The sequence below is a fragment of the Balaenoptera musculus genome, chromosome 19, assembly GCF_009873245.2.
Source record: "Balaenoptera musculus isolate JJ_BM4_2016_0621 chromosome 19, mBalMus1.pri.v3, whole genome shotgun sequence".
Taxonomy (NCBI): Eukaryota; Metazoa; Chordata; class Mammalia; order Artiodactyla; family Balaenopteridae; genus Balaenoptera; species Balaenoptera musculus.
The window spans coordinates 8,649,125-8,667,141 of record NC_045803.1 but is presented as its reverse complement, the minus strand read 5'-3'; the positions used below and the strand labels follow the sequence as shown (position 1 = coordinate 8,667,141).

The window sequence follows — 18,017 nt, the reverse complement described above, 5'->3', positions numbered from 1 at the left end:
GCCACCGTCTCAGCACATCGATGTGTCCTAGTTCACCAACATTGAAGCTCTTAGAATCCCATCGTTTGGGGTTTTTATGGAGGTTTCATTACATTGGCATGATTGATGAAGTCCTTGGTCGTTGGCATTTAAACTCAATCTCTAGCTCCTTTCACATCCTAGGAGGGGGTAGGTGGGTGGTGAGTGTTAGAGAGGAGGAGGGGACTGAAAGTTTAATCCTCTAATCCCATGATTGGTTCCCCTAGCCATCAGCCCATCCTTAAGTCACCTAGGGCTTTCTGAAGGTTGCCTCATTAACATAACAAAAGACACCTTTATCTTTCTCATCATAGGAAAGCCTAAAGGTTTTAGGAACTCTGTGAGGAATGGTACCAAGACCAAAGATATATTTCTTATTATAAATCACAATGTTACATGCATTATGCACTCTTTGTGTCTGGCTTCTTTCACTCAGCAAAACGTTTTGTGAATGATCCATGATGTCGTACATGTAGTAGGATGTTCCTTTTGTTCCTTTCTCATTGCTGAGTAGTATTCCATTTTATGACTATGTCATACCCTGTTCTTTTACAGCTCAGTAGACATTTGAGTTGTTTCCCATTTGGGAGTAGTATGAAAAAAAAGCTGCTATGAACGTTTCTGTACAGGTCTTATGGTGGACATAGGTTTTCATCTCTCTTGGATAAATATCTAGAAGTGGATCAACTTATAAGGTTAAAATAATTCATCTTTATAGAAAATAGCCAAGCAGTTCTCCAGTGATTGCACCATCCTATTCCCACCAAAAGGTGTGAGAGTTCCAGTTGCTCCACAACCTCACCAACATTCGTGATGATCTTTTTCACTGTAACCATTTTGCTGGTCATGTGTAATATCTCATTGTGGTTTTAATTTTTCTTTCCCTAATGACAAATAATGTTGAATATCTTTTTGTGCACTTATTGGCCATTTGTATAACTTTTGTGAAGTGTCACTTCCAGCTATTTTATTATTGAGTTGAAAGAGTCTTTCTTATGTATTCTGGATACAAGGTCTTTGCTAGCTATATGTTTTTGTTTTTTTAAAAATAAATTTATTTATATTATTTATTTATTTTTGGCTGTGTTGGGGTTTCGTTGCTGTGCATGGGCTTTCTCTAGTTGGGGCAAGTGGGGGCTACAGGGGCTACTCTTTGTTGCGGTGTGCGGGCTTCACATTGCGGTGGCTTCTCTTGTTGTGGAGCACGGGCTCTAGGTGCGCGGGCTTCAGCAGTTGTGGCACGCGGGCTCAGTAGTTGTGGCTCACAGGCTCTAGAGAGAAGGCTCAGTAGTTGTGGCTCACGGGCTTAGTTGCTCCGCGACATGTGGGATCTTCCAAGCCCAGGGCTCGAACCCGTGTCCCCTTCATTGGCAGGCAGATTCTTAACCACTGTGCCACCAGGGAAGCCCCCCAACTATATGTTTTGCAAATAGTTTCTAACAGACCGTGGCAAGGATTTTCTTTAACTTGATGTTTTTTGAAGGGTAGAATTTTCCCATTTTGATTAAATCTAATTTATCAATTTTCTATTTCATGGTTATTGCTTTCTCTGTCCCATCTATCTTTGCCTACTTCCCCAGGTCAAGAAAATGTTTCTTTTTTTATAGGTGTTTTATACTTCTGCTTTTCATATTTAAGACTATGATCTCAAATTAACTTTTGTATATTGTATGAAGGAGACATTGAGGTTCTTCTTTTTTTTTTTTTTTAAATGTGGATATCCAATTGTTCAAGCACAATTTATTGAAAAGAATTCCCTGTTGACTTGCTTTGGAATGTTTGTCAAAAATCAATTGACCAAACACTCTCTGACTTCAGACTATACTATATAGCTACAGTCACCATACTGTATGATACTGGCACAAAAACAGACACATAAATCAATGGAACAGAATAGAGATCCCAGAAATAAACCCATGCACTTATGGTCAATTAATCTATGACAAAGGAGGCAAGAATATACAATACAGAAAAGACAGTCTCTTCAATAAGTGGTGCTGGGAAAACTGGACAGCCACATATATAAGAATGAAATTAGAACATTTTCTCACACTATATACAAAAATAAACTCAAAATGGATTAGAGACCTAAATGTAAGACTGGAAACCACAAAACTCCTAGAAGAGAACATAAGCAGAACACTCTTTGACATAAACCGTAGCAATATATATACATATTTTTTGCATCTGTCTCCCAAGGCAAAGGAAATAAGAGCAAAAATAAACAAATGGGACCTAATTAAACTTAAAAGTTTTTGCATGGCAAAAACAACCATCAACAAAACAAAAAAGACAACCTACCAAATGAGAGAAAATATTTGCAAATGATATGACCAATAAGGGGCTAATATTCAAAATATATAAACAGCTCATACAACTCAATATATTTTAAAAAGCCCCTTGATTAAAAAATAGGCACAAGAGCAGTAGAGACATTTTTCCAAAGAAGATATAACAGTTGGACAACAGGCACATGAAAAGATACTCAACATCGCTGATCATCAGAGAAATGCAATTCAAAACAACAATGAGATATTACCTCACACTGTCAAAATGGCTATCATCAGAAAGACCACAAATAACAAATGTTCGTGAAGATGTGGGGAAAAGGGAATCCTTGTACACTATTTTGGGAATGTAAATTGGTGCAGCCACTGTGGAAAATAGTATGGTGGTTTTTCAAAAAATTAAAAATAGAACTACCATATGATCCAGCAATTCCACTCTGGGTATATATCCAAAGAAAACAAAACTAATTTGAAAAGATACATGCACCCCAATGTTCATTGCAGCATTATTTACAATTGGCAAGATATGAAAGCAATCTAAGTGTCCATCAACAGATGAATGGATAAAGAAGATGTGGTGTATACATATACAATAGAAAGAATGTAATTTTGCCATTTGCAAAAACATGGATAGACCTGGAGGGTATTATGCTAAGTGAAATAAGTCAGACAGAGAAAGACAAATACTGTGCGATAACACTTATATGTGGAATCTAAAAATTCAACAAACTAGTGAATATAACAAAAAAGAAGCAGACTCACGGATATAGAGAACAAACTAGTGGTTACCAGTGGGGAGAGGGAAGGGGTGAGGGGAAAAATAGGGGTAGGGAAGTAAGAGGTACAAACTATTAGGTATAAGATAGGCTCAAGGATGTATTGTACAACATGAGGAATATAGACAATATTTCGTAATAACTGTTAATGGAAAGTAACCTTTAAAAATTGTATAAAAAAATAGGGCTTCCCTGGTGGCGCAGTGGTTGAGAATCTGCCTGTCAATGCAGGGGACAAGGGTTCGAACCCTGGTCTGGGAAGATCCCACATGCCGCGGAGCAACTAGGCCTGTGAGCCACAATTACTGAGCCTGCGCGTCTGGAGCCTGTGCTCCGCAACAAGAGAGGCCGCGATAGTGAGAGGCCCGCGCACCTTGATGAAGAGTGGCCCCCGCTCGCCGTAACTAGAGAAAGCCCTCACACAGAAACGAAGACCCAACACAGCCATAAATAAATAAATAAATAAAAATTAAAAAAAAATTGTATAAAAAAATAAAGATGAGTTTGAGAAGAATTGACATCTTAATACTCAGTCTTCCAATCCAGGAACATGATACAGTCATCCCTCCATATCCACGAGGGATTGGTTCAAAGTCCCCCACAGATACATCCAAGGATGCTAAAGTTTCTTGTATAAAATGGTGCGGTATTTGCACGTCCCCTATGCACGTCCTCCTGTGTACTTTACATCATCTCTTGCTTACTTATAATACCTACACAAAGTAAATGCTTTGTAAATGGTTGTAAATACAGTGTAAAGACTATGTAAATAGTTGCTGGCACGTGGCAAATTCAAGTTTTGCTTTCTGGAACTTTCTGGAAAAAAATTTTTTTTCCCAAGTATTTTGATCCTCGGTTGTGAGTCTGCGGATTCCGAACTTGTGGATACAGAGGGCCGCCTGTATATGTCGCTATTGACTTGAGTCTACTTTCTCCCAGCAGTGTTTTGTAGTTTTCAGCTGAACAATTAGCTGGAAGAAGAGATGACAGGATTTATGGGAGGATTGGTTGGGGGCGGGGGTGGGGAGAGGTGAGGAAAAAAGGGGGAAGGCAAGGCTGATTGCCAAGGTTTCTTCCTGAGTTGCTCACTGGGTGTAGATGAGAAAAGAAAGAGCTACTTGCCTCAGGGGAGGAGTAGCCTGGATTTAGACTCAGCTTATTTGACCTCAGGGCCATGTGCATGACCTGAAACGCAGCTCTCCACACCCTCCCAGCCTGGTGGGACTCTGGGTGGGAAAATTCGGGGGAGGTGATTAAGAGGAGCTGACACTTTTTCCCGGGGGCTTTTGAGGACCTGTTCTTTCTTCCTCTCCCTGACATCCAGCTTTCCTTCCCTGCTCCGGGGGGCCAGGAGGGTCTGTTACAGGACTGGATCCTCCCATCAGTAGCCTTTTGGCCCGTCATTGAGAGTCAGGCAACCCCTCCTTCTCTCCCTGTCACCCCTGGCTCTTCAGGCTAATGAGACCGGCCCTGATTCCCCAGCCAGGCTGCTGGCCTTAATCTCTCCTAGCAGGGGGTTGGGAGGGGAGTGAAGGAAGAAAGGGCCCCTTATGGTGAGACACAATGACCCAGCCACAAGGCGGGATTACGGGAGACCTCATGCACGTAGGTAGATGTTGGGGTAGATGGAGATGGAGAACAGACCCTGACCCAGTAGCTCAGGGAGATATTAACATCCAGAGAGAGAGACACACCCAGAGAAGGACAGAGAGAAGAAAATTCAGAGGGAGGCAGAAACAAGGATAGTCAGAAGTACAGAACAAGAGAGGTACCCAGACAGGGAGAAAGAAACGAGGGGGAAAGCTAGAGAGAAAGAAAGCAAGAAAATCAGAGGAAGAGGCAGGGAAAGAGAGAGAGAGAAACAAGAACAGAGATTCGAGCTTAAGAGGTTGGATAAAGGACAGAGGTACTGGCGCGAGGGGTAGGGGAGACTGGTGTCACAGGGTGACAAGGACAGAGGCCAAAATCAAAACAGGGACAGGGCTGCAGAGAGAGTGGATGAGAGACAGACAACAAGAGGGACCAAGACAGAAAGACAGGTAAATCAATAAAGACAGGGACAGAGAGACCCAGAGCTGGAGAATGAGAGAGGGGTACACAGGCAGACTGGCAGAAGTGGCACAGCCTGAGGCTCAAAGCAAAGAGAAACTGAGGCACAGAAACCCCAAATGAAGACCAAAGGCGTGGAGGGAGGGAGGGACAGACAGGGATAGAGATGAAGATGATACAAGTAGAGAGAGAGAGAGAGGAGAACCCAGGGGAGAAGAGGAGATGGGAGAAGTTGATTTCAAAGAGTGATAGAAGCTGAGGCAAAGAAAGAGGAAAAAGGGAAACTGAGGCAGAAAGGAAAACAATGGGACAGTGCAGAGATGACTTAGTGGGCAGATAGACTGTTGGGGAGAGAAAGGGTGACCCAGGAGAGGGAGCCAAGAAAGCCCCGCGACCCTCGTTTCTTGAATGATCTCCCAGGAACACCCAACATTGCTCTCCTTCCTCTTTGGTGGGAAAATAGCCAAAGCTGGAGGGATACCAATTAGACTTAAGGAAGAACTTCTCTGAGGAACGGGGACTCCTGACCACAGGCGGGAGCTGGGGCCGCCCTTCCCCATCAGCCCTAATTGCCAAGATGTCATGGAGGTGGGGAGGAGAGGAGGGGATTAGGCAGACGGGTGGCCCTCCCCCTCCCCGCCAATGTCACCTCCTGGCGCCCAGTTGAGTCCCCCACCCGGGGCCAGGATTACCCTCTGAGATCCAGGCCACGGCAAATGACATCACTCCCAGCCAGGGCTTAAAATCTCCCCATGTGAGGGGACCCATTTCCTTCGGCCTCTGCTGTCTGACTACTCCATCCCAGGCCACCAGGAGAGCTTCCTCCCTACTTCCTGAAGGTGAGTGTCTGCAGGGGCAGCGGAGGGGGTGGAGGAAGGGGGAGCGAGAGAGGGGGCAGGAGGGGTCAGAAGGTGGGTACATTTTATTCGTGGTTGTGTTTTTAGTGTCTGGCACAGGGGTGGAGAAAGGAGTGTGTGATGCTTTCTGGATAATCCTACGTGCATCAGAGTGTCCGTCCTGATGTTTGGGGAAACGGTGCAGGCTGTGACTGCAGTGGGGCGGGCGGTGTGTGTGTGTGCGCGTGTGTGTGTGTGTGCGTGTGTGTTTGTGGACGGACAGGGGAAGCTGGCCCATGGCATGGGGGCTCCAGAAGCTTCAGGGGCGTCTTGTTGGAGAGGTGACACGACCAAGCCCTCCAGCTTCCAGGGCTGGGGAGCTTTTCACAGCTTGAGGGCAACTCCCTGGCACGTCTCCCTGTTGTATTTTCTTTAAAACTTACCGCAGCCTGAAACTCTCTCTTCATGTGTGTGTTTATCTACTCATTGCCCATCTACCTCACTGAACCTTGATTTCCTCCCAGTGCCTGGCATGTGGGATGCCTACATATTTGGTGAACAGATGGATGGATGACAGAAATAGAATTGAAGAGACACAAGCACACAGAGAGTCAAGGTTTTGTGGCTGCAGCAGGAAGGAAGAAGGGGAGACTATGAGACTGCCCGAGGGGGCTGGGAATGCACTGATCTGGGGATAAAGTGGGGGTGAATTGCTTACCTGGGGACCTCATTTTCCCCAGAGGCTCTGGCTTTTCCCATGTCCAATCTTGGGTGGTGAACACCACACCCAGCTCCTTGTCTCTTGCATGGTGGAGCCAACGGGGGTCGCAGAGACCCGACAAAGCTGGGGGCGGGGTCTTGCTGGGCTGATGTGGAGCCACGTGGGTCTGTGCGAGGTCACTCTGAGCCTCAGTTTCCTCATCTGCAAAGTGGGCACAATGACAAGTTGCCACGGTGATCTAGTCAGATGAGTCACGGGATGCCCATGTCACAGGCCTGGGCTGCAGTGACAGAGGAGGGGGCTGACTTCATCCTGCTTTGGGGGATCCCAAGTAGATTTGGGGAGTCAAGGGCAGGGTTCTGGGGCCCAGATATCTGGTTTCTGTTCCTGGCTGTGCCACTCACCCCCGTGTGTCCTCGAGAATTGACAGAACCTCTCTCAGCTTCAGTTTCCTCATCTGAGAAATGGGCATCTGAGCTCCGTGGGGCTTTGGTGAGCATCCTAAGAGGCCATGTAGCTTGATGGTCAGGAGGGTGCAGGCTGGGGGGCAGGTGCCAGCTCAGCCGTGGCTCTGCCGCTGACGTGTGTGATGGGATCAGGGACTCTGCTTCTCTGAGCCTCGGTTTTCTCCTCTGTGGAGTGGAGATGACAATAGGACGTACCTCGTGGGAAGTTTTCACTGGATTATTGTTCCCCGAGATCTTATTTCCAAGGTGCCATGTCTGAGCAGTTGGGGATTCCAACTGGAGGTCCTTATGGTTGGAGGATCTCCTGCCTGACCGGGGGCAGGGACCTTCCTCCCCTCAAGGCTTCACCAACTGTAGATTATCTCCAGGACCACCCACAAGATAGGTGTGAGCGTTCAGGCCTCACCTGTCCGAGCACCTGCTCAGGTGGGATCCTGGACCCAGCGGCTACTGAACCCCAGGAGCCCGAGCACCAGCCTAGGGCCCCACTAGCTGGTTCCCAGGGCAGGGATGGTGATTTCCCTGGCTCCACCATTTGGGATTATGAAACATCATTGCCTTGAAATTCACCTGGCAGGATGAAAAAGTGTTGCTGTCCGGCTCACTGTAAATTGTCAATGAAAGATAGACATTGTAGTTGCTGTCTGTGCTCCTGGAGGTTGGCACACAAAGTTGTTCAGAGGAGGGAAGTTCTGGAAACCTCATCCTGTTGCCTAACCCAGAGAAAGGCTTCGGTGGGCGTCCGATATCATTTTTGTTGTTATCATTCTTTGCCGACATCTTTTCCACCAAGCGCTTCCTTTTTACTTTTTTTAATAAAAATTTATTTATTTTTTATTTTTGGCTGCGTTGGGTCTTTGTTGCTGCGCGCAGGCTTTCTCTAGTTGCGGCGAGCAGGGGCTACTCTCCTTTGTGGCACGCGGGCTTCTCCTTGCGGGGGCTTCTCCTTGCGGTGGCTTCTCCTTGTGGAGCATGGGCTCTAGGTGCGCGGGCTACAGTAGTTGTGGCTCGTGGGCTCTAAAACGCAGGCTCAGTAGTTGTGGCGCACGGGCTTAGTTGCTCTGCGGCATGTGGGATCTTCCCGGACCAGGGCTCGAACCCGTGTCCCCTGCATTGGCAGGTGGATTCTTAACCACTGTGCCACCAGGGAGGTCCCGCCCTTCCTTATTTGATGATCTGAGGAGTGGGCAAACCCTCAGTCTTGGAGGTCATTATCATCATCAGCTGCTTGATTTTGGTCGAGCACCCACCTCCCCGTGAGGCTCAGATCTTCTGCCTGTAGGATGGGATCAGCCCAGTGAGAGAGATCTAGGCTTTCCTGGAAGACCAACCCCATAGCCGGGTAACTCTGTGTAGATTCTGTGGTAAAGACAGATTCAGTGGAAGTGGAGGCTCTTGTTCCAAGCCCTGCAAATTGTCCCTAGAGGGCAAATTCACCAGCCTCCCTGTTTCCACTCTCTCCGGAGGCTCCAGTGAAACATCATCACTCCTTGGAGAAAAGGAAGAGGACAGAGGAGGCTCAGAGTGGGGGCTGGGAGAGCAGGGCCTCCAGGAGGTCCCCAGGGTTGGACTCCTGGGTCCCCACTCACAGCCTGTGAGTGACCCTGGGCAGGTCATAGCACTTGAGACTGAAGATGTTCTTACCTGTAAAATGTGAGCATATTAGTAATACAGTCTCTCCCTCCCAAGGTTGTGCTGAGGACTCAATGCCATCCTGCACTGGGAAGTATTGTATTAGTTATCTGTGGCTGTGTAACAAGTTAGCCCCAAACTTAGCAGCTTAAAACAATAAATATTTATGATGTTGTATAGTTTCTGAGGTCACAGGAATCCAGGAATGGCATTGCTGGATGATTCTGGCTCAGGGTGTCTCGTGCTGTTGTAGTCAGATGTCATTTGGGGCTGCAGTCATTTGAAGTCTCGGCTGAGGCTGGAGAATCAGCTTCCCTGGGGGTTCATTCCCATGACTGTTGGCAGGAGGCCTCAGTTCTTGCCACACAGACCTCTCCATACATAGGACTGCTCAAGCATCCTCAGCATGGCAGCTCGCTTTCCTAGAGAGAGAGGGCCAGCCTCAGAAGTCACACTGTCATTTCCACAATATCCTGTTGGTTGCATACGTAGCCCTGCTCCGTGGGAGGGGACAATTTAGGGTGTAAATACCAGCCATTACCTAGGACACCACTTGATTCTTAGGATTTATGTGGTGGTTTTTACTTTTATGATTATTATCAGCACTGAGCATCCCCGTGACTTTCCTATCAGGTCCTACATAATCTTAGTCCACTTTCTGCCCTGGTCACTCTGCTCCCGTAACACTGGACACCTTGATTCTCCTCCATAAGACAAAACGATTCCAGCCTCCAGAACTTTGCACCTGCTGTTCCCTTTGCCTGGAGACCTCTACCCCGAGATCCTCCCACGGCTGATACGGAGTCCTTCACTTTGCAGCTCCAAAGTCACCTTCTTAGAGAGACGTCTTCCCCTGATCATTCACCTAAATTAGATGCCTCATCCTCACCCCAAACCCTGTCACTCTCCTATTACCGCGTTTAAATTTTCTTGGAGTTCTTGAAACTTTCCGAAAACATTTTGATTCTCTAAAAAAAAATCTATTTCCTTGTTCACTGTTTGTTTCCCTGACGGGGAACTCAAAGTCCAATCCCATGAGAACAGAGATGCTCTGTGTCTTATTTCTTGCTGTATCCCTAGTGCCTAGAACTCTCAAAAATCTTTACTGAATGGACAGCAGAACTTCAATTTATGATAAATAGAACTCTCCCTCCCAAGGGAGTGTTGAGAAGGACAGGGCAGTGAGAGAAGGAAGGGGTAGGAGCTCAAATAAATGTCATCCATTTTTTAAGCATTTATTTATTTTTCAGATATTTATTGGGGGGCACTGGGGACACCGCAGGGAGTGAAACATTCCTAGTCTCTGTTCTCAGGTAGCTGACAGGATTGGGGGAGACAGGTAAACTCATAAATATGGCATATTTAACAGGTGTGATTCCTGAAGAACAGGAGAAAGAAATTGTGTGTGTGTGTGTGTGTGTGTGTGTGTGTGTGTGTCTGTAATCCCGTTTAGGGTGTGGGCTGGCTTTCCCGGGAAGTTATGTTTGAGCTGTGACCTGGAGGAGGAGAAGGGGTTAGTTAGCTGGTGAGAGGGGTCTTTGGACTGGGGGTGGAGGAGGCATTCCTGGCCTGGAACAGCTTATTGGAAGTTTCCAGAGAGGCCGAGAGGTCTCCTGGGGCCATCTTAACTAGGGCGATAGGGAGCCCTGGAAAGGTTCTTTCTCTCACTTTTATTTATTTATTTATTTTTAAAAGGAGAACTTTTAATATTTATTTACTTATTATTTATTTATTTTGGCTATGCCGGGTCTTAGCTGTGGCACATGGGATCTTTTAGTTGCGGCATGCAGACTTCTTAGTTGCGGCATGCATGCGCAATCTAGTTCCCCGACCAGGGTTGGAACCCGGGCCCCCTGCGTTGGGAGCACGGAGCCCTACCCACTGGACCACAAGGGAAGTCTCTCTCTGTTTTTTAAATAGATGGTATTCTTGGTTTTGTTGTTGAAAAGGTAACATACACACTCATGGTTAAAAAGTAATCCAAACTGTAAAAACAAGGTATGGATATAACACAGCTCCCCAGAGGCAACCACTTTTACTACATATTGTGTCCTTCCTGGGAATTTTCTATGCAGATACAGATATACATTTATATAAATATATTTTATATGTATACATCGCTGCCTTGTTTTTAAAAATCACAAATGGTAGCATGCTATACACACTGTTTTTTTCCTTTGAAATATATATATATATATTCAAAGGATATATTCCTTTGAATATAATATATATTGTATATATAATTTGGTAATATATGATATCTAATACACACACACGCATACCTATTGCCAAAGTGTAATAAAAAAAATTAAAAACCTGACTCTTAGGCACATGTAATAAGCACAGGTCAAAGATTTATTTAACTCATGAATGAGGGAACTGGATGTTTCAAAGGAGAATTCAAAGAACAGAGGTTAATACCATTATTCAGGAAAGGCATGCCAAAACAAGTTGGTCAGTTTAGATATGAAGCTGGTTCAAGTCCTACAGGGCAGCAAAACTAACCTCTGAGGTAATCTTTTCTACCAGGGACAAATGATTGGCAACCAAACTTCTGGAAGTTACCATTTACCTTGCCAGTGTCTGGATCCTAATTGATAGTGAATAATCAATTGAACAAAGGTACAGTCCCCTAGAAAAGGAAATAATGCTTGGGTTGGTCTGCTAGATGAGGCTCCAGGACAACCAGGAAGTGACATGCTGTCATCCTTTTGTCTCATTGCCAAGTTTAAGATAATCTTTCTTAACTATATACTAGAGGTCTTTTCAAATCCATTCATAGAGGACAACCTTATACTTTTTTAATGACTTCATAGTATTCTCTTGCATGGATGTGCCATAATCTTAACATAACTTACTTGATTTACATAATTTACTTACTATGTCCCCTTTGGTGGTCATATAGGCTGCTTCCACATTTGGCAATTATAAATATGCTGCATTAAAAGTCCTAGCTTGGGTGGGGAGGAATAAATTAGGAGTTTGGGATTAACAGATATACACTACTATATATATAAGAGATAAACAGCAAGGACCTACAGGGAACTATATTCAATATCTTGTAATAAACAATAATGGAAAAGAATATGAAAAATAATATATATATGTAGACCTGAATCACTTTGCTGTACACCAGAAACTAACACAACATCGTAAATGAACTATACTCCAGTAAAAGAAAAATCCTAGCATAAAGTCTATGCAAACATCTGCTTGCAAATAATAATAACTGCCCACAGTTGTGTAGCATTTACTACGTGTCAGGTGTTATTTAAAGTATCTGATGCACATTAATTCATTTGACCCTCACATCAACCTAAAGATGTAAGTTCTATTTTCATTCCCATTTTCTTTTTTTATAAATTTATTTATTTTATTTATTTATTTTTGGCTGCGTTGGGTCTTCGTTGTGGCACGTGGGCTTTTCATTGCAGTGGCTTCTCTTGTTGCGGAGCAGGGGCTCTAGGCATGCGGGCTTCAGTTGTTGTGGCACGTGGGCTCAGTAGTTGTGGCTCACGGGCTCTAGAGTGCAGGCTCAGTAGTTGTGGTGCACGGGCTTAGTTGCCCCGCGGCATGTGGGATCTTCTTGGACCAGGGCTAGAACCTGTGTCCCCTGCATTGGCAGGTGGATTCTTAGCCACTGTGCCACCAGGGAAGTCCCTCATTCCCATTTTCTGATGAGGTGACCGAGGCACATTGAAGGCAAATTGCTGGGACCAAGGAAAGATGGCATTTTTCTTTGATAAATGTTTCCAATTCATTCCATCCACATTGCCACCGCCCTGACATGGGAAACCTGTTTCTCCACTCTGAGGCCAGCCCTGGCGTTACCAAGCCTCTTTGTTTTTGTTTTTGTTTTTTTAAAATGACATTTTATTTATTTATTTTTGGCCGCTTTGGGTCTTTGTTGCTGTGTGCAGGCTTTCTCTAGTTGCGGCGAGCGGGGGCTACTCTTTGTTGCGGTGCACGGGCTTCTCATTGCAGTGGCTTCTCTTGTTGCAGAGCACAGGCTCTAGGCACGCGGGTACCAAGTCTCTTTGATCTTTGCCAAGCTGATGGGTCAAAAATGGTTGTGGAGGATCATCGCTTACTGTCGTTTGACTGTGACTCTCCCTTGGGGTGACCATCTATCCCGATTTGTCTGGGACTCTTCCAGATTTGGCACTGAAATTCCACATCCCTAGAAACCCTTCCATCCCTAGCAGACAGGGACAACTGGTCACCCCACTTACCATGATTCTGCGTGAGGCTGAACATCTTTTTTGTGGTTCTAGAAGAAAAAAGATCTTAGACAAGGGAGTAGCAGGAAGATTTTTTAAAGGATAGAGTAGGAACAAGAGCTTCCATTTACATGCTCATTACAGCTTTCGCTCTCTGCTTTACACAGTCTCACTGAAGCTTTGACGACCTTAAGCAGAGAGCTCTTTTATAGGTGGGGAAACTGAGGCACAGAGAGGGGGATAAGTTGCCCAAGGTCACACACCTAAGAAGAGACTGAGGCAGGATTTGAACCACATGGTGATGAATTGGGGAGTGTTTGAGTACCCACCCTTCTCTTGCAGGCCCACTGACCTGGGCCCCAGCATCCCTGAAGATCATGATGGCGTATATGAACCCGGGGCCCCACTATTCCGTCAACGCCTTGGCCCTGAGTGGCCCTAGTGTGGATTTGATGCACCAAGCTGTGTCCTACCCAAGTGAGTACAGTCCTCCTTCCAGCCACCCCCAGCTGCCCCCCATCTTCTGGGGACCTCTGGGGTCCCTTGCCCTCAGGAGGAGGATGGGCATTTACAGGGGTGACATCAGGGCCATACACCAGCCAAATGTGTTCACCTGTAAATGCAAAACACCCCTCCACATCTCTTAGGGATGCAGGCAAGCATAGGGACAGTCATAGAAATTTAGCATAGTCGTTCCCTCTGGGGTGAAGGAGGGAAGTGATCTGGAAGGGGGAACCAGAGGAATCCCCACCCGTTAGCAATGCTTTATTTCTCAAAGAAGGAAGCACTCTGTTTTTGGTGGCATTACTCTTTAGGTGTTTTTAAAAAAATTTATTAAGTTGACTATTATGGACCTGCCACTTTTATAGGCTGTATATCCAAAATGTCATGTTTCAACTGAAAGTCTTAGTGCAGAATAAATTTTAGAAAGGGGATGAAAATCAAACTCATATACCTCCTTACATGGCTAAAGTCAGTTCTCCTCAGGGAGAAGGATGAGCCCCCCAATGACAGACAAAGGGGGACCCCATTTCCCAGGGGCACAGTGTGAGGTCTAGAAGTTCAGGGAATCGGCACCCCCTTAGTTTGGGCAGTTGAACACCCAGAAGGGGCTTCTCGGCATCCCATGTACGCTCAGGACCTCACATCAGCAGATGAAGAGAATGGGGCCTCAGGTCGCCTGAAGGTCCCATTTTCCTGTCCCTACACCAGGCGCCCCGAGAAAGCAGCGGCGGGAACGGACCACCTTCACACGTAGCCAGTTGGAGGAGCTGGAGGCCCTGTTTGCTAAGACTCAGTACCCGGACGTGTATGCCCGTGAGGAGGTGGCTCTGAAGATCAATCTGCCTGAGTCCAGGGTTCAGGTGGGATGTTCTGGTCTCTGGGATCCTCTGGTCCTTCCTGGGACCCAGAGCGAAGGGAAGAGGGAGAGGTCACAAAGTAACAGCCGAAGTCATAAAGTGCCCTAGTAATCCCTTGCCTCTATTATTTCACTGGCTTCTTCCCTTACACTCCTACCCCTTCTCACTCCACTCCAGCAACACTGGCCCCTGGTCCTTCCTCTAGCATGCCCACCAAGCACACTCCTGCCTCAGGACCTTTGCACTCTCTGTTCCCTCTACCTGGAAGGTATAGTCCCCATCACCGTCTTCAAGTCTTTATCAACCAATCAAGTCACCTTGCTAGTCAATGAGACCTACACCGCCTTTGGCATTTGAAGCCTCAACTTTCTCCTGCCACCCCACCCTGCTGCCCGCCCTTATCCTGATCAACTGGGTCTTTCATAACATTTATCACTTTCTAAATACTATGTGATTTGCTTACTTCCTGTTTATTTTTAAACTGTCTCTCTCAACTAGAATGTCAGCTTCACTTGTGTGTCCCCAAAGTAGTAGAAGATGGTTAATCCATGCTTATTAACCAATTGGATGGATGGATGGATGGATGGATGGATGGATGGGTAAATGTATATATGTGTGTTTGTATGATTGTATGTGTGTACGATGTATGTATGAATGTATATATGCTTGTTTGTATGATAGTATGTGTACATCTGTACATAGCATTGGACAGATGAAAGCATGTATGTGTGTATGATTGTATGTATGTGCCTGTGATTAGATGTATGTATGTATGTGTGGTTGTACGTCTGCATGTATGTGTGAATGATTAGATGAATGGATGGATGAAGGTATATGTATAGGTTTGTATGTTGTATGATAGTATGTGTGTACACATGGTTGGATGGGTGACTGTGCTTATGTATGTATGACTGTATGTATGTGCATATGGTTGTATGTGTGTGTGTGTACAACTGTATGTACGACTGGTTGGATGGATGAACGGGTGGATGAATAGAGGGCCCCATGACTGACTGCAAAGTGGAGAGCTATGACTCTGGCATGTCTCACCAATAAGCATCAGCGTTCCTGGGCACCATGAAGGCTTCCCTGGGCCTCCTTCCCACTCACCCACCCCCACCTCCCCTCTCACCCCCAGGTTTGGTTCAAGAACCGCAGGGCTAAATGTCGACAGCAGCGGCAGCAGCAGAAACAGCAGCAGCAGCCCCCGGGGGCACAAGCCAAGGCTCGTCCTGCCAAGAGGAAGGCAGGCACCTCTCCAAGATCTGCCACGGATGTCTGTCCAGACCCCCTGGGCATCTCAGATTCCTACAGCCCCCCTCTCCCCGGGCCCTCAGGCTCCCCCACCACGGCAGTGGCCACGGTGTCCATCTGGAGTCCGGCCTCAGAATCCCCCTTGCCCGAGGCACAGCGGGCTGGGCTAGTGGCCTCGGGCCCTTCTCTGACGTCAGCGCCCTACGCCATGACCTACGCCCCCGCCTCTGCTTTCTGCTCTTCCCCCTCGGCGTATGGGTCGCCGAGCTCCTATTTCAGTGGCCTGGATCCCTACCTTTCTCCCATGGTGCCCCAGTTGGGGGGCCCGGCTCTCAGCCCCCTTTCTGGCCCCTCCATGGGGCCGTCCCTGACCCAGTCCCCCACCTCCCTGTCAGGCCAGGGCTATGGCACCTACAGCCCTGTGGACAGCTTAGAATTCAAGGACCCCACAGGCACCTGGAAATTCACCTACAACCCCATGGACGCCCTGGACTTCAAGGATCAGAGTGCCTGGAAGTTTCAGATCTTGTAGAAGATTCTCCTTCTCCATCTCGCTCCATCTCTTGTCCCAACCGCCTCCTTGCACATTGTCTCAACCTGCCCTGGGGCGGCATCCCTGAGCAGGTGGCAGGAGCTGACCATCCCTTCCAAAGGTCATGGCCTCTTTGGCTCCAGTGCAACTTAGCCCAACCCAGCCCACCCCTTTGCTCCTGGGGAGCTCCACGGTCTGAGTCATTCTCTCAACCCCAATGCCGTCTCACGTGGAGTCCAACCGGCATTTCAAACCATGAGCCCCAGACTCCAGGAACCGGTGCTGAGAATTCGCCCTGAGACAAAATTAAACCAAACGTGCAGCTGATTTGGGGTAATGTTTAGGTCAGAATCACGGTGCCCTTGAACAAACAGGTAGGGAGGCTCGATTCCTTCACTTTCCATTTGGGACACTTCTTTAGCATATGGGTAGAGATCCTTCTAGAAACTCCAAAGACAGACTTTGCAAAGCCCCAGGATGGAACCTTAGGCCAATTATACAGTTAAGTTCAGAAATTCGTTTGACAATTTTACAGATTTCACAAATGTCAGGTTTACATGATAGGCTTAGGGGGCTGTTTGATATATATATATATATATATACATTTTTTTTTTTTTTTTTTTCTTCTTCTTCTTCTTAGTTTCTTCTTAAAGACATTTCATCATTCATTCATTTGGACATTGGAAATGGGCATATTTGGTGGAAGAATGGAAGGCAAGTTGCCTGTTTCACATCTGCTTTGTTTTCTTTTGTTTTAGCATTTTCTAAAGGTGAACTTCACCCACACATTGGAGGAATCGTCGTTGTTGTGTGGGGGGCACCGACTATGGTTGTGGGTATTTCAAAGAGAAGAAGGGGTGGACAGGCTTCCCACCTGTAAATATACAAGAGGTGGGGGACAGAAACGGATTTGGAGGCAGCCCCACATCCCAAACACACATTCCCTCTTTTAGATGTTCTGTTTTCAGTTTCGATTGTGGGATTGGACAATAAATAGAGCTTGGCCGGGGAAGTTTTCCTGGGGCAGCACCATATTTCTTTCAATGCAGTCTGACCCATGGCCACAGAGACAAGCAGTGTGAGAATTTGAAGAAGGATTCAGGCATTTTGACACTCTTGGAAGTTTGGTACTTTGGCACCTACCTCCTCAATCTGAGTTCTCCTTTCATTTTTGGATGGGGGGAGGCAGGAGCCACGAGCCTTTCACTGGCGGAGGGGGGGTGTGTTTCACAAGGCAAGGGGTGAAAGAAAGTAAGGGGGTGGTGTGCTGGGAGATGCTTAACAATGGATTCCTGAAAGAAGAGGAAAGCCCTGATTTTTAGTGGTTGCCCATTTCCATGGTGTAAATACTCCCACCGTGGCTGATTTCAGGGCATCAAGCTGAGGTCCCTGAACTCGGAGGTGGGAAGAGACACTTGTAATCTGTGCTCATGAGCCGGGACAAGCCGGCTCCAGGACCCCAGTGCAGGAAGGAATGTCAGGAGGAAGACACAGTGCAAAGAGAGGCTGAGAGGTATCGGATGATTTTTCCGGGTCCAGGTCAGGAGAGGTCCACACAGCCTAGACCCTGAAGGGGACACTGCAATCATTAGAGCCCACAAAGGTGGTTTACTCAACATACTTCTCGATCATCTCTCATGGGTCTGAGTCATGCTGGGACATTAGGCCCAGAGTCCACTGTGGGAAGCAATGAATAAACAGAGAAGGACAGCATATGTTGGGATACGAGACGGGGGATCCAGGCAAAATTTTCAGGGTAGAGACAGGTAGGAGATGACATTGTGCTCTGGATCTGTGCAAAAGTTGGGACCGGGATGCCATGTCCGTTAGTCATTTTGCAGAGACTCCCACGCTCTGAGCTGG

At 46.8% G+C, this 18,017-nt stretch overlaps 1 protein-coding gene across 1 annotated transcript; it reads left to right on the top strand.

The window, feature by feature from the left end:
- The first annotated feature begins 5,931 nt into the window (after positions 1-5,931).
- On the top strand, positions 5,932-16,158 carry CRX (cone-rod homeobox). The gene is made up of 4 exons (XM_036834515.1): positions 5,932-5,970; positions 13,350-13,484; positions 14,220-14,371; positions 15,507-16,158. The coding sequence occupies exons 2-4, from the start codon at positions 13,385-13,387 to the stop codon at positions 16,152-16,154; spliced, it is 900 nt and encodes a 299-aa protein (XP_036690410.1). The 5' UTR covers positions 5,932-5,970; positions 13,350-13,384; the 3' UTR covers positions 16,155-16,158.
- Positions 16,159-18,017: the final 1,859 nt, after the last annotated feature.

Bases quoted from the DNA above. Each gene is read 5' to 3' on its own strand.
- CRX (XM_036834515.1), top strand. From the start codon at position 13,385: ATGATGGCGTATATGAACCCGGGGCCCCACTATTCCGTCAACGCCTTG. The intron at 13,485-14,219 runs GTGAGTACAGTC...TCCCTACACCAG, and splicing joins CCAAGCTGTGTCCTACCCAA to GCGCCCCGAGAAAGCAGCGG. The intron at 14,372-15,506 runs GTGGGATGTTCT...TCTCACCCCCAG, and splicing joins TGCCTGAGTCCAGGGTTCAG to GTTTGGTTCAAGAACCGCAG.